We start from the raw sequence: 19,882 nt of genomic DNA on the forward strand, positions 1-19,882 counted from the left end.
GCTTGCAAAGGGACCAGCTGATAGAAAGGAACATATGGGGGCGAATTCACACATTCCTGAGCTCTCTTCCAAGAGTCCCACCCTGCAAGAGGGCAGCCATTTCAGCAGCAATCGCTGCGCCCATGAACTCTGAGCCCCAACTGCATTGCGGCAGTTTAAAGAAGGAAAGTAAAGTCAGCTTTGCTTTCCCTTCCAGGCCTGGGCATTTCATTCATTATTGTCAACAGAGGGCAAGGAAAAAAAAACAACCCTGTCTGTGTAGGCTGTGTGATAGAAATGAAGTCCAGGTTTCATCTGGCAATGGTATGAGAGGCTCCACCTGATTAGTGTTATCTGAGTATTAAAAGATCAAACCCCTGAACACAACTTGAGCTCAGTAACAGATCTGTTTCCCTGAGAAAGCAGCTGTGGTTTCAAGCGCTCTTTCAAACAGCATTTTCCCTCCACGACAGCAAGTTATTGCTAAAAAACTTCCTTTCCTGCGCTGTCACACTGTGTTTGAATTCCAGCAGTGCTTCTTTTAAACTGAATTGTGTTCAGGAATAACAAAGTGGCAGTGAGTCCAAATGTACTGCAGGACTGTGGCCTGTCTCACTGCTTATCCTGGTTATATTACCAGGAGAAAATGAAATCCTAGTTAGTCTTTGGAACACTGTCCAGTCTTTTGTTGTCAACTTGTATTTCAGTATTAGAAATAATATCCACAGCCCAAGTGATTTTAAATCATTATTTACATTATTAAACTATGTAAATAGTTACACTATTTAAATTACAATTTAAATTATTCCTCCATCTTTCAAATCCAAATAGGAGACCTGCTGTAATGCAGCCTGGTGGCTGGTTTGCCTCTCACCACACGAGTCATGCAATCTGGCTCATCTTTTTGCTGGAATTCGTTAAAAGAAAGGCTCCTTTTGTAGCTCCAGTAAGTCGAGCTAGTCAATTGTAAAAGAAGTGCTTTGGTCTAGCAATAATAGACTGTTCTTTCCTGCAGCAGATCAGCTGACGTCAGCAAGTCTGTGCTCTGCCAGAGCATGATCAGCACTCACTGGGGAGCTCTGAACTCAAAAGTCACCGATGCTGCAGAACGATGCAGTCTACCTCCGATGGTTTCACGCTCCAACTGCAGCACACCCCCCCTTGAATATAAAGCAGTTCTCTAAGATGTTTCTAAACCTTCTTGGTTCAACTGCATCATTTGAAGGCACCTATGGAACACCTCTTCACCCCTAGCAGGAGAGCTGCCAACAAGAAGTTGCACTTTCTGTTTTTAACGCAAAAAATAACAGCTTACATTGGGCTGTGCTCAAGTGCCCAGCCCCGACCCCAGATAACCGGCACTGTGCGCAGAGACATTCCCCACATCGCTGCTGCCTCCGGCCCCTCCCAGCGCTGCCTGCGCCGGCTGATAAGGTCAGGCAAGGGGGAACCTTCCCGGCAGGAGGAATAGCACCAGCCTTCCAGGCAGCCAAGGCAGGCGTCATCGCAAAGACGTCCCCAAAGCAGCCCATCTGAACTGTCCCGAAGGCATTCAGCGCCGTACTTCTGTGCTGGAAGACTAACTTTAGAAAGGCACTTGTCAGCTTAGGTCTAACTGAAAAAATAAGCAGAAATGCTCCTTAAGACTGTACCATCGTGGTGGTATTTCTTCTGGAAAAAAAGAAGAAAAAAAGCAACAAAAAGTAGTAAATTTAAGACAAAAAAAAAAAAACCCAAAACAAAATAGAACAAACTTACTACTCTTATCTTTCAATCTAAAATAATCAGCCTTCCCCAGACGCTACAAATTACACTCAAATATGCATGGGAATATACAAGTGCAGGTATTTATAGCCACCGCAGTGCAACAGCCATGATGTCAGCAACACCATTCAAGTTGGGGAACAGCGGTATAGAGGTGGGTTAAACAGGAATTACAGCAGTGCCACCAGGGCAGACACGCACAGGAGCTGTCAGCATTTCCCCCACCAAAACATGTTTTCAGGGATTTAAAACCTCGAATGTAAAATACACTCGATGCTGTATGCAAGATTTTAGCGTATTTTTAAAACCAATTAGATGAAGCTTCAAGAATTCAACTCCTTTGCCTGAAAAGCAGTCAGGGATCAGTATATAAAGATGTAGTAAAATAATGACTTCCCCTTAAGCAAAGTCCTGATGGGTTACATACATTCAGCACATATGACCCTAGTCATAGGCTGCAAGAGGAGTACTTTCCCTACCAAGCACTCCCTCCTTCCCACGTATGCACACAAGCAGCTTGATGCAATTGTTTGTGTTCATCAATATTAAACATCATAAGTCAAAAGAACATTTAACTGATATTGGCTGCTCCCTGCTGGGGAATGGGAATGAATTGCTGAGCTTTCTTCTTTAAGCAAAAAGAACTGAATTCTAATGCTGGATGTGAAAAATAACCTTCAAAAGGAAGGGACAGAAAGGGGGAAAAAAATAACGTACGTTTTTTCCCAATGTTCATTTCTCCCATTCAGATTCCTCAAAATGCTCAGGAAGAAGCAAAACACTACCTACGTTTTGAACACAAAAGCACCACAACTGCCTAGTTTAGTGTTATGTTAGTTATATCCTGGTACTGCAGGGAAATAAAAGAGAATCCTTCTGGAAAGCATGTGCAGGGCTGGGTCCTGCGAAGGGAAGTGCATGAGCACACAGTGTTACAAAGAAGTAACTGAAGGATGTCAAATTGTATACCTTATACTAGAGACTTAAAACACTATCTAGACAAAATTAATGCCCAGTGCTTTGGCTTGTTATGAATTTAAATCTATAAAATGAAGACATTTTAAGGGTGGACTATGTGCAGCAGAACTCTGCCTCCAAATACCCCTGGTTACTGTTAAGGAAGGTCACTACAGCCTCCAAGCTCTGCAAATTCCAAACCAGAGAAATGAGGCAAGTGCTGCAGTACAAAAACCCAAGATGTGTTGAAGTCGCTGCTTAATGCCATAGGCTCATACGGACTGACTGTAGCACAGGTAAAATTCAAACGAGCCCCAGAATTCAAGTAGGTGTTACAGGGACACAAGAAAAAAGCATTAAAACTAGAAAGAAAGGTAAAGTCTGTCTGAGGTAAAGCAGGCTGCAAAGCCAGTGATTTAGGCTGATTAGAGGGTTTGTGCACAGCCTTAGCCAGGCACTTTGCAAATAGGGGAGACTATTAAAGACCTGTTTCTTTTTAGGCATTTAGTCTTGAAATTTTAACTGTATTATTCAAATAGGAGCAGCTGAATTTCCTATCTGAATTCGGTGCCTTTATGTACAAGGGTTTCTTTGGCTTTGCTCTGCATTTAATATCACCACAGACCTTTGATAAAACTATGCAGAGCTGGCAAGGACTGCACTCTGCTGAGACTCCAGAGAAACTCCCTTGACTGCATTGCAGGAATGCAGAGTTTACAGGTAATGTGATCTTATATAATTAACCCCAGCATTTTCCAATCCTCTTTTGTTATCTTTCCATTGTAATATTAATTGCAGTATAAACATTTACGTTACTATCCTTTCCAAATAAAATCTAGTTGCTTGTGTTACCCAGCTGAAGGCTGGTCCCTACATCCTATTTATTTTACCACCAAGTGAACGGAAAACAACAGAGAATATAAATGGTAACACCACAAGAATACAAAGGATTATAAATTCATGCAAGTGGATGGAACAGGAACTAAATCCAACTGCAAATGTGGAATGTTCTCCAATGTAAATCTTTTCATGGTTGACTTGTAGAGGCTTTAAGTAAAAAGACACCATTCAAGTAGTTTTTAAAGCAAAAATTAATCCACATCAAAACCTGATCAGACTGAGCTATAGGAAATGGTCACGCATCATGCACCACAGATGGAAATTAGAAAATTCAAAGTATTAAGGAAAGGCAGATCAGACTCAACACTGAAGTGCAAATGAAGCACCTGCTATACAGAACAACCTCAAACAAACGGGGTTTTGTTACAAACAGGTCACTGCAATACAGACAGGCAAAGTAAGGCGATGACACTTCATGCATGATGTAAAAATACCTGGACTTTGACTTTACGAAACGATGACAACATGATGAAGGAATGTAGAGTCTAAAAGGGAGGGGGAAATCAAGATAACATTCAACTAATGACTAGCATGAAGACACAGCTTAATTTGTTTTTTCTTTTTCCCCTGATATCCACAGTCTGTCAAAGTACACGTTTCATACTTCCCTTTTGGTTCCTTGCCACGTACAATTTGGCATTATCGTTATGTGAACGACAGACCTTCCCATGCAAAAGGTTATAAATACCAACTGGAAAACTGAATTCATTTGGTATGTACTAACCTTTCCAATTAGTTTAAAAAAACCAACAAAGCAAAACCTATCATAACCTGAAGGTCAAAACAGAAAGTAAAGAAAGTTATCTGGAATTGGCAAACGGTGCTTCTTGCTACGGCATAATCAAGTGTGGTGGCTTAATTTAAAGACACAAACTCAATGAGGGGGTTTTGAACATAAATATCTATTAAAGATGTTTATTTTCAACTACCACAGGAAAAAATGGGAAAGTAGCAGTTTGTGACAGAGGGTATTTTTGAGATGGCTGATGATGCAGCTATTCAGTGCATCTACCCACTCCATTTCTAGCTGAACACTCCCTTGCTTCCCCTAACCTTACGTTTTCCCCACGAGAGCACTGCGATCCCTGCAGCAGCTCAGGGCCAACTGCAGTTATGTCTCTTTGTGCCTGCTGAAGCCAATGCATATCTGGCGTGGCATTTGCATAGCTTAACACGTATCAGTTGCAGGAGCGAGGAGGCAGCGCGCCGCTCCGCTTGATCCATGGTCAGCTACAGGAGCACAATGCTGGACTCCGCTTGGCAACCTCCATCAGCGGCATCTGCAGCCTGCTCCACCCCATTCTTCTGCTGCCTACACTCCAGGGGCAGATGGAAAAAACAAACTCCCACACTAGACTAACACACAGCAGAAAAAAAAGGGAGGAATTCATATTATTTCCTCCAGTGCAGAGGAAGCAATGAGTTGCCCCCAAAAAGCAATGTATTTATGAACAGAACAATTACGATCCCATAAATACATTCAGTAGACAAAAAATAAGGCAGCAAAGGTACTAAGTCATTTGCATCAATTTGCTAAAGTTAATTATAAACGTAATAGTTGAGAATTAGCAATGTCACACCACAAGGGACCACCCCGTCACAAGAGATTTAATGCTTCTCCCGCCTTTCTATCATACAGGAGAGAAAAAGTGTTAAAAATGCTTAAAAACCAGTTTTCAACATTTTGTTACTGTCATTACCTTTTTTTGTTATTAAAAAATAAACCCAAATATGTTTGTTCACTTCATCCATTACAGATCCCACAGAAGCATAACATCTAAATCTGATCTTAAAATACAATTTCTATTTCAACCCAACCAGTACAGACGTATTTTGCTTCCCCAACAGGAATGGAAATAAATTATTTCTTGGGAACAATGTAACCTGCTCTCTTGGTTGAAGTATTTTCCACAGCTTAACAATTCCATTACCACAGTTACAGATCCTGCACACAATGCAGCAGAAAGCATCTCATTTTCAATCTTTTGTTCCTTCTTTTCTCTGTACGATTTCTAAGTAAGGACAAATGAAGATTTCATGGAAGAACTCATTGCTAGTTGCATGTAAATGCATAAAAATCACACAGTGGGATCTGATTATTTGTTTTGAACAAACGTGAATCCCTGACCGAGGCCTTTCAGTGAATACAGTCATCAGAATCTTCTGGCACTTTGCTGAGAACAAAATGCCAAAAGGAAATGGATTATCTGTTTTCCAGAAAGATACAGAACCATTTCAGGCTGAGTAGGATTTCTGGGTTTTTATTCTTCCCCCCCCCTAACGTGTTCTGTTCATTCGCCATCTCCTTGTTCATTCGACAACTGCTCTTCAGAACCTATTTAAATATGGATGAAAGACTGCTCAAGAGTCACGTACATTTTAGACTGAAACATTTAGCTGGTTTATGGTAAAATAGCTACTAAAAATCCTAAACAGTTAATGTGTGCTGAAAAAACATACAGTGATAAATGCTTATGCTTTTCCTTAAATATCAGGGCAAATGATTACACTGTTGGTACATATTTATGATGTAGCAGTGTAGATTTATATCATTGCAAGCAGGTAAGGTGTATACAGGCAACTAATTGAGAAACAATTGTCTGACATTACTTTATGTTAAATTAAAAGGAAAAAAAAGTTAATAAGGGAGGAAGAAATCCTGATTCTTCCATGAAAGAAACCGTAGTGCTTGCCTGTATACCAAAATGACATATATGAAAGGAACACAGATTGGGAGGATTTCTTTTAAATGTCTTCCTGCTTGGGCAGACAACTCTGTTGTGCAAGCTATTTACATGTTCCTCGTTTTAGAGGCATCCTAGCTCCTTGAGGAAAGGGTTCTCCAGCCACCACTGGTATCCCCAGCCCCTCTTTTCTCCTCTCCCCTCACCCAGACTCTTCACTGCATCTCCTGACCTTGGACAGGGCTGGTAATTGCCGAGGGAAGCCATTGCTGTGCAATGAATCCCCTCCGCCGAGTTATCGCACAGCTCCGGGTCCGCCATCTCCTCCCGGGATTCCTCCTCAGGGGGGCGGCTGGGCTTTACCGCAGCCCCCACGGGGCAAGGGCAAAGGGAAGGGGCGAGGGCCCCTCGCTCTGCCCATAGGGACACACATTCGCTGTCACTGTTATTCACCCGCCTGTTTATCCCCTCCCCAGGGCGCTGAATGAAATTCCAGCCGCGGGTCGAGGCTGCCCAGGGCGGATCCCGCCGCTCCCTCACCGCCTGCCCTTTATCCGCGCCGCGCCCAGGGCCGCTCCCCCGCCCTTTTCTCCCTTCCCTTCCCGGAGAGACCCCGGGCGCCGCCGCGGCCCGGCTCCGCGCCCGCCCGCCTGCGGTAACACCCCCCCCTCACGGCAGGAGAACGAGACGAGGGAGGCAGGGCCGGCCTCGGGCTGCCCCGCGGCTGAGAGGAGCGCGCACCCATACACCTGTCTCCGCCGCAGCGGAAGGCGGAACGGGTGCGGGGGGGGCCTCTATGTACCCAGATGAAGGCGAGCGGGGCGCCCCCCCCCCGCCACGCCGCCTCAGCGGGTCGGTGCGCGGCGCTGCCCCCGCCCGCCGCCTCACCCGGTCGGTGCGCAGCGTCCCCTCCTCCGGCTCCGCGCCCTCCGCTACGGACGCGGCGCGCTGCCTGCGCCCGCCTTTTTATAAGGCGGCCCGGAGGTGACGTCAGCGCCGCAGAACGGTGCTACCCGGCCAGCGGAAAGAGCCGAAAGACTTCGGGATTAATCGGGAGCTGGCGAACTGAGGGAGCGGCGCATGCGGGGAGAGCCGGAGCGAGCCGAGGAGAGCCGGAAAGCACCGAGAGGTTCCGGAAAGAGCCGAAGGGTGGGGCCGGGTGGGCAAAGGGTGTTTGAGCCCCGCAGCGGTGCCGAGGTGCGGGGTCTTAGGGGTCGCCCTACAGCGACCAGCCCTGGACACGAATAAAGTGCATGGTTACATTGGGAACCAGTTAAAAGGGTCCGTGCACGGCGGCAGCAGCGGTGTCTGCCCCGTTCTCCTCAGCCGGGGGACGTTTGGGCTCTCAAGGGCTCGGGCTGTGCGGGGAAAAGGTTTTACAATTCAAATCAACAGACCAGAGTCAAAGAAGCAGCCTCATTAGTTTTATGTTATTAAGAATAAGGCTTTCAAAGCACAGTGCAGTGTCACAAAGAAGCCTGTCAAGGACAGAGCATCAAGATGCTGCAAACGCTTGTCAAGAGGAATCTATTTTTGAAAAGCTGGTGCATAAATTCAAAGGAAAATGAGACTTTAGTACAAACTGGATGTTCGAAATAGATATGGCAAAGGAGTTTTACTCTGATCTCGTTAAAAATAAGAAATTAGAGAGGCCTGGTAAGGCAGCAAGAATGTGATGGGATCAAAGCCGTGAGTGGGTTTGAGTGATTTTTGAGCTAATAACACTTTCTTTAATAGAAGTACTTAAATGGCAAAAGCACACTCGCAGTGCCATTGCATCACAACCCATGGGACTGCCTGGAACTATTGTCTCCAAGGAAGAGTATGACTCACGGCAATTTCAACGCATCTCGCCCTGAATGCACAGCATTTTCACAGCTGAGATGCTCTCCTTTGTCCTGTTTGATACGAATAGCACAGGAAAATACCAGGAATATGTGCACAAGACCTTATTTGCACTGCACCTTCACAGCACTGAATGGCTAACACTGAAAAGTGCTAAAACAACAATAAACCAGAATAGCATAATACAAGTCAACCATCAGTTCAAGCAGCAGATGCAACCTTAAGCTGCATCTAAAAATAAATATTGATTTATTATAATTCTTTTGAAGTGCACTTGTTCAATTAGATTTTATCAGGGTTTTTGAAATAGGAGGTCTCTGGATTCCCTTTACCGAGGCAGAAAAGGATACCATGTTGGTTACTTATAAAAATATGTACTTATATTCCCCACATAAATGTTGGAAAACCCTAGTACCTGTCAGCAAAAAAGAAGAAAGTCATTGTACCCGAGATACACATCATCAAATCACTCCTTGTGTTTTGGCACAGGCAGACAATTGTTTCTAACAGACAGTACCAATTACTATCTTGGCAAAGTGAGTCTCCAACATAATCGTAGGTCTGCAAGATGTAGCTAAAACATCTCCACTTGATATAAAAAACCTGAATATTTTCAAGTAGACTAATGAAAGTTGTATTGCTTCAGTGTTATCTGGTAAAAGGATACTGGAAGGAGAGTTCCAGTACCCCAGAATAACCACCAGTAACATTAGTCTAAAGAATTCCAGAGTCAGTTTATGAAATACATAAACCAAACACAAATTTAAGTTATTTCACAGTCAATTTTAAAGCTAAAGGGTTTAAAGGCCTGAATTCCAAAGTACACGTTACAGCCTTTTCTCAGAAATCTCAAGAGCTATATAAAAATCAACTTCAGATTCTCATATGGCCTCAATTCTGATTTCAAATTGTGGTGTCTCCAAGAGTAACAAATCTGATCTGGTAAAAAGAATGATTTTAACTTGCAACAGTATATGCTGCAGAAAATAACACACTACTTTGTAGAACTCAGAAACAAATCTTCGCGTCTTAGAGGCCACCAAATAGCTCAAGGTCAGTGCACCATAAATCAGACAAGTCACCAATCACTCTGCTCTCCCGTGCTGTCTCCTGCATTCACCAAGCTGTAGATTTTCTTGACTATCTTTCTCCAATAGAAAAAAAACATCCCTCCCCTATAGGAAAGAAAACCCATCAACTCCAGATTAAAAAGAAAAATCAAACTTTAATATTCATTTAAACAGATTTCTACAATAAACTACTGGTACAAAAGTATTACAGTATAAAAAATACCATTATATTATTAATAAGGAAGAAATCCATTTACATAGAGAGCCCTTACAAAATGTACCTTAGGGAACCCAAGCATGCCATATCCCCCACAAATGATGGTAGAACATCAGCATAAGTGCTAGAGTGAATGCACCATTTTTCCACTTTTTAAAATAAGGAAACGGATCATTAGCTTCCATCCACCTGATGATGAATAACAGACACAGAATTACTGTTGTTTCAGGAACTCTGCTCTTCCCCCATGAAGTTACTATTGTACATTCAAACCTTTTAAAGTCATAAATCTGCCTCTCTTAAATCATCAGTATTGCCTGTTGGGGTGAAGTTACATTCAAGAGAGGTGTCAGTGCTGCTAGGCCAAATACCTTCACAATCTCACTGTAGTTTTAGGATGTTGTCAAGACAAACAGGATGCAAGTACATCAGCATAATCAAAACTGAATTATAAAAGATAGATGTAATAAATACAAAAATGAAGTTCTAGCAGTACTTTCTGAGGTTGATTACTCCATTAGGAGTTCATAAGGCTGTGAGGTATTTTCACTTCCATCAACAGAACAGCACTGTGCAAATCTTCAATCAGTCTCTTTTATCTCTGAAGCCCAGAGGTCATCAGGATACTCTATTTAAAACGTCTTCCACATGTTTAAACATATGAAGGAAGACTCTTCAATTTTCCATAATTTACCATACAAAAACTTGTCAAAATCCAAAGCAAAGAACTTCCAATTTTTTTGCAACAAATTAAACACAAGTTCGTTCTGCCCAACATAAATCTTGATGAATTAAACATCATCAGGTCGATGGAATATTTTCTCCTCACTCCTCTATATACAGATTATATTTATTCTGCCTTTACATGTAAACAGGAAACCAGGTCTGAAAGAACTGACATCCAGGGGGAAATAAATATAAACTGCTTTATGATCTCCAAAAGGAAGGCTGCAGAGTGCCCTTTGGTAATGGAATTTCCTTCTGCTGTAGACATTTCTGGTGGAGAAAGACAAAGAACAAAGAAACGTGGATCTTAATTTACCATCTCTTCTCAGGAATTTTGACAGATCTCACTGCACACATTCAAAGCACTGCTAATAAAAAGCACCAAAATTCATTTTGAAATGAAAGTATGAGCTCTGAAGCTCTCATATTTTAAAGTCATAATCTAAGTCAGTATTCACAGAACAATTTCAATAACCAAGTATTTTACAGTTTTGCAAGCTTTCTTAAAGAAAAGATGAAGAAATGCTCAACAAATACTACAGAGAGCAGATCAAAGTGTCTCCTTCCACATGTATCTGATCAGGGCAAGAGATAAAACCAAGCAAACCAGTGATAAAAAACGGCTGTTACAGAAATGACTCAGCAGAATCCTCCTCAGCCTGTGCCCCTGCTCCTGCTGCAGCCAAGCTCCCACAACTTCACTTATAAATAAAACACATTTTCTCTGAGAAAAATAAGATGTGAGGTAAGAAAGCAGCAAAATGTTTGACATCATCACTATCATTAAGGTAATTCAGTAACTACCAGAGAGGGGTTACATCATAGTGACAGGTCTGGACTGTCTGGAATGCTGCAAGCAGCACCCATCTCATTACCAAAATGATGCAGATATAAAACAAAGGGAGAAAAACCCCACGACCAAAACACTTGAAAACTAAAGAAGAAAACACTGCTTTACCTCCAAGAACTGCTTGAAACGCATTAAAGAGCCCATCTGTCCAGAGCTGGTAATTGCTTCAATTCTGCAGAAATGACAGCATGTTTCAAAATCTCCTTAGAAAGTTGGGTTTGATTTATGAGTGGGTATGGGGTGAATGGCAGAGGTTGGAAAAGATGGAGGAGTCACTTAAGAGCAAAAACAAAGTATAAAACAAAGATTATTTCACTTTCCTAAGCACAGATATCATACCTTGGGCAATAGTCGTCTCGGATAAGCAACATCATTTTCCAGAACTGAGCCTGATACTGTTTCATGAGAGCATTGCCACAAACCTGTGGTACAGAAATCCACAAAGATCAGGTTCAGAATTGCATTTCAGACTAGCAGGACACCTTCAGTGAGCCTGTTCAACATCAACCACTTCATATTTCAACCAGACATTTAAAGAAATGTACCTACACCTACAATAAAACAAGCAAATCCTCTAAATGCCATTAATGCTGCCACAGTCACCTTCTTTTCTTGTTGACTGAGTGGTGGCCACTGATACCAATCTTACGTTATTCTTCCTCTCACTCCAGTCTCCCTCCAAAAATAACACCCTTCCCTAATACCATTTGCTAGGATATACTGTGGTTATTTCCTCATTTTTATTACTGCAGTATGGATCCATAAGCTTTCTTCAGTTTATAGGACAAATGTTCCTCAGCCTTCACTGCTACTAACAGAATCCCCACTGCACTTTGTCATTTCTACTTTCACAAAATCCATTAGAAGGCATTTGATAAGCACACAAGCTGTTTGTATTCAACAGCGTCTCCCCAGCTTCAACCTTTAACTTTGGCTCTTATCTAGCACAGGCCCATATCCTAGAATATAGGATAAATATGCATCAGGCTCTGTCCTTTTCAGCCTGAAAAACCCATCCTGTTTTATGAACTAATTCAGGTGGAAAAGCCACAGGACCTCATTGCATTGTACAAACTGATGCCAAGTGCTCAGCAGACCTTATTCTTATAGGACCATGCAACTACTTTTAAAATACCAGAATCATTAAACAGAACCAAATAAAACAACAGAAGCTGCATGTGTAAAAACTTTCAGTTTTAAATCATTCCACTCCAAAGCTGTATTTGCAAGAACATGGAAATATTCACATTCCCTTCTGAAGGAATGACAAATTGAAAACATCTGCTGTTAAAAATCACAATGAACCTCACCTCAGCAATCCCTTCAGAAACTAAAATGGCACCAGTTTAGGTTCTTTCAACTACCAGCAGTCCACATCTCTTACCTCCAGAAAATCATAGAGAAGTGTGGCTGTCACATCTGCCAGAGGCTCCATGTTCAACATCTGAGCAAGCCAGCGCCATCCATAGGGTAGCCCATGAGGATGTGCCTATAAAGCAACAAAAAAGCTACAAGCTACCCACCACTTTGATAAGTGTTTGCAAAACACTATTATCAAACCAGGCAGCTTCCTGATTTACTTTCTTCGTTCTATTTTACAATAGCCTAACATAAAACTTGATCATTATGAAAATACAAAGAAAAAAAAGTAAATGTCTACATTCCAAATGATTCTGCATTGGTTTGTTGATTATGGTTATGACCGTCTCCCTCCAGATATATTATGAGCTGGTTTAAGTTCAGCACACCTTCACTACAAATCAAGTTTACAATACATTTATTAGACTCTTGGCATAGTAATGAGGTTCTAATCACAACGCCATACACACATACCCCTTGTTTGTTTCCATAAGGCCACCGGAGTTGAATGATAGCAGCATAAAGACGAATCATTCCTGACATCCGTTTAAGAAAATGATCTTGTTCTTCCACCTTAGAATCCTTAACTTGATATCCAAGCATCCTAAGTATGAGAAAACGTTGCATTAGTTGTATTAGTACAGCAAAACACATTCACTTGAGTCCCTGCAGTTCTCAGCTTACTTTAAGTCAACTGTATTGAGAGTAGGGATATGCCAAAACCACCCAAGAATTAGTGCAAAAGCTGATCGTGACCCTCGGTATCACATGTTCCACTGCTTTATACCATATAGAATATTTAGGTTCTGTACTGGGTATCTCAAATCAAGCTATGGCTATCAACTGTTCTTTGAGAAGGATGAGGAAGCAGCAGCAAAAGCTAACTTCCAAAGCTGAAGGACACACCATCCTTCAGGAAACAGGGTCAGGGGAGCCACACACTTGTGAGTGAATCTCCAGAGTCTATGCTAGCACATCACAGTGCCCATGTAGTCCAAGCTGGGGAAAAGTGGAGTTCACTCATAAAAACACGGTCTTCACCCTTGCAGGGTTCATCTGAAAAAGTCCAGTAATAAATTTACCTCTGATACTCTTCCATAGAAGTCCCTTCTTTCAATGCAGGGTAAAACGGCACAGCATAGGGGCACTTTTTATGCAGATGAGCTAAAAAGAGGTCTCCAACTCGAGGGTACATTTCCCAGATTCCTGAGGCCACCACAGCAATTGGGAAAGCTGCATCACGGTGAGAAGCTACTTCTTCTTCTCCTTGATTCTGGAGAGGGGAATGGAAAATCAGTCCCCAAACCCTTCAAGCTATTTCGCAGACAAAAAAATTCCTCTTTTTTGTGTAATTAGCCTCTACTAAAGGATCCCAATGCTTCCATGTTTCCTTTCTTTTTGTTGTTCCTCCCAATTCTGCCAAGATATAGGTTTTGAGCATATATATAGATCATAAATAAACTATCAACATGTTCTCCACTAACACTGTATCTAACTAATTCAGAGTATGTTACATTTAAGCTTGGGATTTAAAATAGTTCTCCTAAGAGAGAGAAAATGGAGATGGGAGGGAAAGAGAAACTGAGTTCTCACTTGTTTTTAATCCAAAAGGTGCTTTCTCTAATCAGTATGAACATTAATACATGCAAGCTAAACACCTAGTAATCTTGCTCTTAATAGTTGAAAACAGAAGACAGTGTCCCAAAAAAACCTCTCAAAGCACCAGCTCTGCCTTTGCCACCCCAATAAAGAAAGAGAACATTTCCTCACCACAAATTTCTCTGCAAGTTTGTAATAAACAAAATCAAGACCCTGTGGATGCTGAGTCACTGATACAGATCTCCCTCCACTCTGAACAGTCTTCCCAGAGAGCAGGTTATTGATCTTGTCAAATATCTCTCTTAGATGAGAGCCTGCAAATATATAAGGAATGTATGGAGACAGATTAGGAAAGAGCAGACAAGTCTGAACCAGACCACATCAACTTCACAAAAACTAGACCTTCATCCTGAAGGGCAAGGCACCTCACACTGCATGTTTGCTACATCTGATTAAAGAAACTTAATCATGATGAAGCAAGATGCCTCTGAGGGAAGCAACAAACCTTCAAAACATAAGCAAACACTGTGCTGCAAAGACTTGGACTCTATACATAGCAGCTTTCTGTTGTAGAGATGATTATAGAAACATTAGGTATGTTGTGTCCTACTAAAAGCAAAAGGCATTTCACTTGGATTGGGTTCTTGGTGTTTTTCTGACCTGCTATTCTAGAGATCTGGCTCACAGGGATCGTGGCTGCTTTCTGCAAGTCTGCTTTTATCTTCTTAACCTGCAGAACAAACAAACAACTTTAAAAACCTTTTCAGACAAGTAAAGTACTATGGTAGTTTGGATGAACGGACTGTTTACAGTTAGAATTCTTATTATTTGTTAATTAAAGCTGTCCTATTCCCCCTAGAAATGAAGATAATCACTCTTCAGCAGTATTAATCATCTGTTCATACCTCATTGTTGTCTTTGCAGTTGCTGATTCCACTGAAAGCAGCAACACACTGCTCAGCAGCATCTTGAAGCTGCTGGTACCACTGCATGGTACTTTCTTCTGCCTTAACTTGAAGTCCTGGTAATAATTAAATAGAAATTAATAGCAGAAGACTAAGAAAGACCCAAACCTCTAGAAAACCTTAAGAAAACTTAAAAAAAGAAAATGCAAGGACCTAAGAGCTGCAGGAGTGGTTTTTCCCAGAATTTAGTTTAGAAAGTGTCACTGTTTAACATAAATGGACTACAAGTTTACAAGCTATACAGGAGTCCTCCTTCACCTTAGTAGCTTATATATACAGGATATCAGGTTTTAACTTGCTCTCAAGAAGGAAGCCATTTCAGTGACATGTCCTCGTATGTTTTATCATATCAAGCACAACCCATCTACACTAGCACCATGTTATTCTTTAATATTCCAACATATGGCACACTGTCTAGGAAAGCAGGTTTTGCTGCAGTTAATACAGTCAATTTATGCTGCATCCATTTCATTTCACATGTTTGCTGCCAGTGATCCAATACCCATTTTGCTAGTTGGGTTAAAAGTAAAGGCTACGAGAAGGTATGTTGTCACAACAGTAAGATTCCAAAGTAGCATTTAAACTAACTATAAAGGAGTGCATAAGGAGGGAAAGCAGGAAACAAAAAGCCTAACCAACCTTCCTTCTGCTGCTTTCCCCCCGCCTGCTGTGCAGGGGCAGGAGTCTGAGCCTTCATCTGCTCTTTTTTCAGTAACTCTTTCTGCTTTTGTTTTGCTTCCTCTTCATCTCTCCTCCTTTTCTCTGCCACAGCTGCAGCAATTTCTTGCTGCATGCTGGATATCAACCCTCGCATCTCCTGCAGTGCACGTTCAGTATTGGCCACATCAGCTTGAGTAGGGAAACCTTTCTGTCAGGAAACAGAGGAGGTAGATACAGCATCAAACTTTGCTCTGCTATTTGTAGACCAAGAGCAAGAGCAAGGAGCCTCTGAAGCATTAGACAACTACAATTTCATCCTCTTTAGTGAAAATACCTTTTTCTCCATTATCTGCACATAACACTGGTCATAACATCTGTACATGTTAGTGCATGACTAGATCTCGGACAACAAAAATTAACAACACACTTTGACAAGTAGAAGGGAAGCCCAATGCAGAACTTGGACAGCTTTCTCTGCAGCAAGCCAGCTGTGACAAGCTGGAACTAGCTTCTCCTGTTTTATTTTTCCATGTTTGTATCCCACCTTTAGAGAAACAAGTTTTCAAGGAAACCTAGTTACAGCACAAAGGCTGACAAGTACAGGAGAATCATCATGTATTTAACAACTTATGAACCATCCCGCTCCATGATTGTCTCAAAAAGGAACTTCACAGCATCAAGAATTTACAGTATTTGAACACTGAATCTTTCTCCTGTAGAAATCCTCATGCATTTTTATAAGCCATTTCCAAGAGAACAACTGAAGTGCCATAGAAAAGAATTCTCCTTTTAAATTAGATGCTTTATAGGACAAGTATCTAAAAGCATTTCTGTGACATCTTATTCAGCAGCCCCATAACAAGCTGCCTTTGAAGACAACAGCAGGAAGCTTTATGAAGGAATGACAACCAAAGTTAGAAACAACTCTAGAACCTTTACCTCACTTGTGGTGCGGATGAGTCCTGACACCAGCCCACAGATCTGGTTGCCACGATTACTGTAGGTAGAAAGATCAATTCTTGGCAAGTCTTTGTGTCTGTAATTGGGATCAATCTGCTGGTTAAGCTGCAGCACTTCCTCCTGGATGGAATAAAGGCGACGCAATCTTTCCTGGCCCTCTTCCTTACGCTGACGCTCCAGCTCCTCCTGACGCTGCCTCTGCTGCTCTGCCTCACGCAGTTTGAGGTTTAATACCTGGGGAGAAAAAGACAAGAGACACAAAATACTTAAATAACTCCAGTTTTACAGGTCCTTCCTGATGAACTCCAGTTTTACAGGTCCTTCCTGCTCCTACAACATGTGTGCCTTTAACCACGTTTCCACAACAATGCACCAGGTGTCTAGGACAGCACCAGAAAATACATTCCCACTCCAGGGGTGCATGTAAATATAAACAAATTGGTCTTTCCAGTTCCCACCAAGTAGTCACAATCTTTTATGAAAGACAAGTCTTAAAAAGTCTCAGACCTTTGCTCTGTGTCGGTGTTCTTCCTTCAACTTCTCTTGTTGCCCTTGAGCCTCCTTTGAGCTACAATACACAAAGACAGCAAAACTCTAGTCAAGACATGCACAGAATACAAACAAACACACAGCAAGTTGTTTTTAAAATAAGACAAGCTAGAGGAACTTTGACTGTCACAAATACAGTCTTTTTCTAACCAATGAAACCTCAACAGTAGCCAGAGATCTGCTCTGGAAAACAAACACTACCACGATAGTTAAGGTAAGAAAAGCAGCAGGTGAGATTTTCAAGCACAAGTGACCAGCACAGAACTGTCAGGCACAAGAATTAATCCTCACTTTGATTACATGCAGTAGCATTTTAAGGCTACCAGAGCTAATCTCACCTCTTCTCCATTACTTCTCGCAAATCTTGGAATTCCTGATGCTGCTTTAGCTCCTTCAGTTCATCAAAGCGCTTCAGTTGTTCACTGGCCAGGTCATACACTGCCCTCACCATCTGCTCTTGCTGCTCCTGCCGCTGCCTCAGCCCCTCCTGCAGATTGCAGAGGTGCCACAAGAACCACAGTAGAGTGATCACAGGAATTTAGACAGAAGAAAATACACATTAAATTGGCCAAAGTCGGCCAGCATTTAGGATAACTTTAACCAGAGCATTGCTACTCGTGGTTAGGAAGCTCTCCTGGGATTCACACACACCCTTTTCTTTTTTTACCTTTCCTTTCAGCCTGTGCATCTCCTCATACATCTGAATGCAGCCTTCAACTTCTGTAACTTTGGATGGCAGAACTGCTCGGAAGAATTCCTGATCCGTTTCCAGCAGACTACGGTCATCATTTCCCTGTGTGGTCAGTACAAGACAAAATCAGTGTCAGCAACTCATGGAGGAAACCAGATAAATCAAGTCTCCTAAACTGCGTATTATTTGTAGAGAGACAAAGGAGTCAACCAGTGCACATTTAGAGTGGTTATATACCCCAGGAGTGCAGCTGCACCACCTGGAGTAACCTCCATCATGTACACAAGGTTGGGATAAGTAGTTTTCCCAATCATTAAAATTGGGAGTAAAGATACCAAGAGCCTATAGGACATTCACGAAGGCCAAGTGTCAACACGCAAGGCTTGACGGGCTCCCCATGTTCTATTAACACTCAGTGAAGGTGTTAATGTCAGAAGTCACGACAGGTTCATACTTTGAATCATTCTTCAGGAGGAGTCTTCAGACTCTTACAACTCTTATCAGATCTTGCAGCTTCATTAAAATGTTTTCCTCACAATATATTTCTTAAGTCTAAATGGGGCCGAGATGATGCAAAACTTTGCTGCTCAGTGTCATTGCTATGTGGTGAAGTCATCATTTAATGCATAGCAACGGATACTTGTTTTCTTATTTGTTTTCTTTCCAGGTGCTTTATCAACTTCATTACCTCCAACTCGACTGCTTATTGCCCAGCTTCTTACCCTTTTGCCTTGTAAGAGAGCCGTAACACCTCTAAGTCATTCAGAGACTCCAGAGCACCCTATCCCTCCAAATGGATGAATACCATGCTGCTAATCTGTATAATTACAGAGCTCCAACTAAATTTTCCTTAGTTACAGTGAAAAAGGGAGTTTGCTTTTGGCCTCCTATGAAACATTATTCAATGAAAATCTTGTTAATACCAATTTTATCATCACTTGTTATCCTTAGGTGAAACTAAGCACATTTTCCCCTCACAAATTTACAGAGCACAAACCAACCTTTACCAGACAATTTATATCAGCCGCTTTGCTCACATATGGATTATAATCAGAGCTACCTTTGTTTCACTTGGCGCTGCAGATGAGAGCGCTGAAGAGCCCTGTTTGCCAGCAGAGGTGATCTCCAGAGATGACCGTTTTGTGACAGGAGTGGATTCTCCAGGTGTTGAACTTCCAGAGGGAGCCGCTCCTTGGTCTGATTGCCCAATCACTCTGTCTAGGACCCAGCCGGAATAAGGGGACAGCTCAAGAGGAGACAGGCATCCTTCCAAGATATCCTAGAGGGAAAACAGCTTCTGTGAATGCAAAACTGTGAGGGTGCTGAGGCGCTGGCACAGGGTGCCCAGAGAAGCTGTGGCTGCCCCATCCCTGGCAGTGTTCAAGGCCAGGTTGGACACAGGGGCTTGGAGCAACCTGCTCTAGTGGAAGGTGCCCCTGCCCGTGGCAGGGGGTTGGAACTGGATGAGTGTCCCTTCCAACACAAAGAATTCTGTGAAGCACATCAAGAAAGCAATGAAAGATCAACACTGAAAAGATGTGCACAAGTCACCAGTGCTTTATGACACTTCAGTACATCCTTTACCCATTTCTCGGGCTGTCTTACCAACGCTTTTTCCAGGCTCCCCTACTTTTGCAGGGCCGCCATGCTGGAACCTCCTCCCTGAACCGCACAAAGGGTTTAAACAGTCCGAGGGAGCCAGTACCCGACCTGCTGGAGGGGAGCAGAGGGGCCCAGCCCTGACACGACGAGCAGCAGAGACACCGCAGGGGCGACTTAAATACTTCAAGCCCTGACAGGGAGCCGATATATCACCCCTGGGCCGAGCCACGGATCCCCCCTCAGCCGCCCACAGACCCTCCGTGAGCAAAGCGGGAGCCGCCGCGGCCAGGAGCCCCCCGCCAAGACCGATCCCTCACCTCATCCTGCAGCCAGTGCCGGCAGTACCGCAGCTGGCCCTTGCTGGAGGCGCGCAGAGCCGCTAGCGTGTCCCAGCGGAGCTGCCGCGGGTGCACCGCGACCACCGGCTGCATGGCGGCCCCGTCCTGCAGCCACCGGCAACAGTCTCACCCCGCCCTTCCGCTTCCCGGAGCGGCACGTAACGGCC

At 42.8% G+C, this 19,882-nt stretch overlaps 2 protein-coding genes across 11 annotated transcripts in view; both read right to left on the minus strand.

Annotated features, from left to right (window-relative positions):
• Window positions 1-7,276, minus strand: part of SPTAN1 (spectrin alpha, non-erythrocytic 1) — a 52,224-nt gene extending 44,948 nt beyond the window's left edge. For 8 of the 10 annotated variants that reach the window (XM_030507126.1, XM_030507125.1, XM_030507121.1 and 5 more), the window contains exon 1: window positions 7,173-7,276. The gene's annotated coding sequence lies outside the window, so the exon portion shown is untranslated. Of the gene's footprint in view, window positions 1-815; window positions 1,089-7,134 lie in introns of those variants that run through there. The other 2 variants (XM_030507118.1, XM_030507119.1) reach the window with 2 other exon arrangements.
• Window positions 7,277-9,334: 2,058 nt separating this feature from the next.
• Window positions 9,335-19,822, minus strand: GLE1 (GLE1 RNA export mediator). The gene is made up of 16 exons (XM_030507130.1): window positions 19,695-19,822; window positions 18,836-19,054; window positions 17,752-17,877; window positions 17,423-17,571; window positions 17,043-17,103; window positions 16,515-16,769; window positions 15,555-15,783; window positions 14,856-14,971; window positions 14,611-14,680; window positions 14,122-14,264; window positions 13,434-13,624; window positions 12,826-12,955; window positions 12,377-12,481; window positions 11,332-11,414; window positions 11,101-11,164; window positions 9,335-10,412 (listed from the first exon to the last, which is right to left on the minus strand). The coding sequence occupies exons 1-16, from the start codon at window positions 19,806-19,808 to the stop codon at window positions 10,344-10,346; spliced, it is 2,124 nt and encodes a 707-aa protein (XP_030362990.1). The 5' UTR covers window positions 19,809-19,822; the 3' UTR covers window positions 9,335-10,343.
• Between the last annotated feature and the right edge of the window lie 60 nt (window positions 19,823-19,882).

This window comes from Strigops habroptila, chromosome 15, assembly GCF_004027225.2.
Source record: "Strigops habroptila isolate Jane chromosome 15, bStrHab1.2.pri, whole genome shotgun sequence".
Lineage (NCBI taxonomy): Eukaryota > Metazoa > Chordata > Aves > Psittaciformes > Psittacidae > Strigops > Strigops habroptila.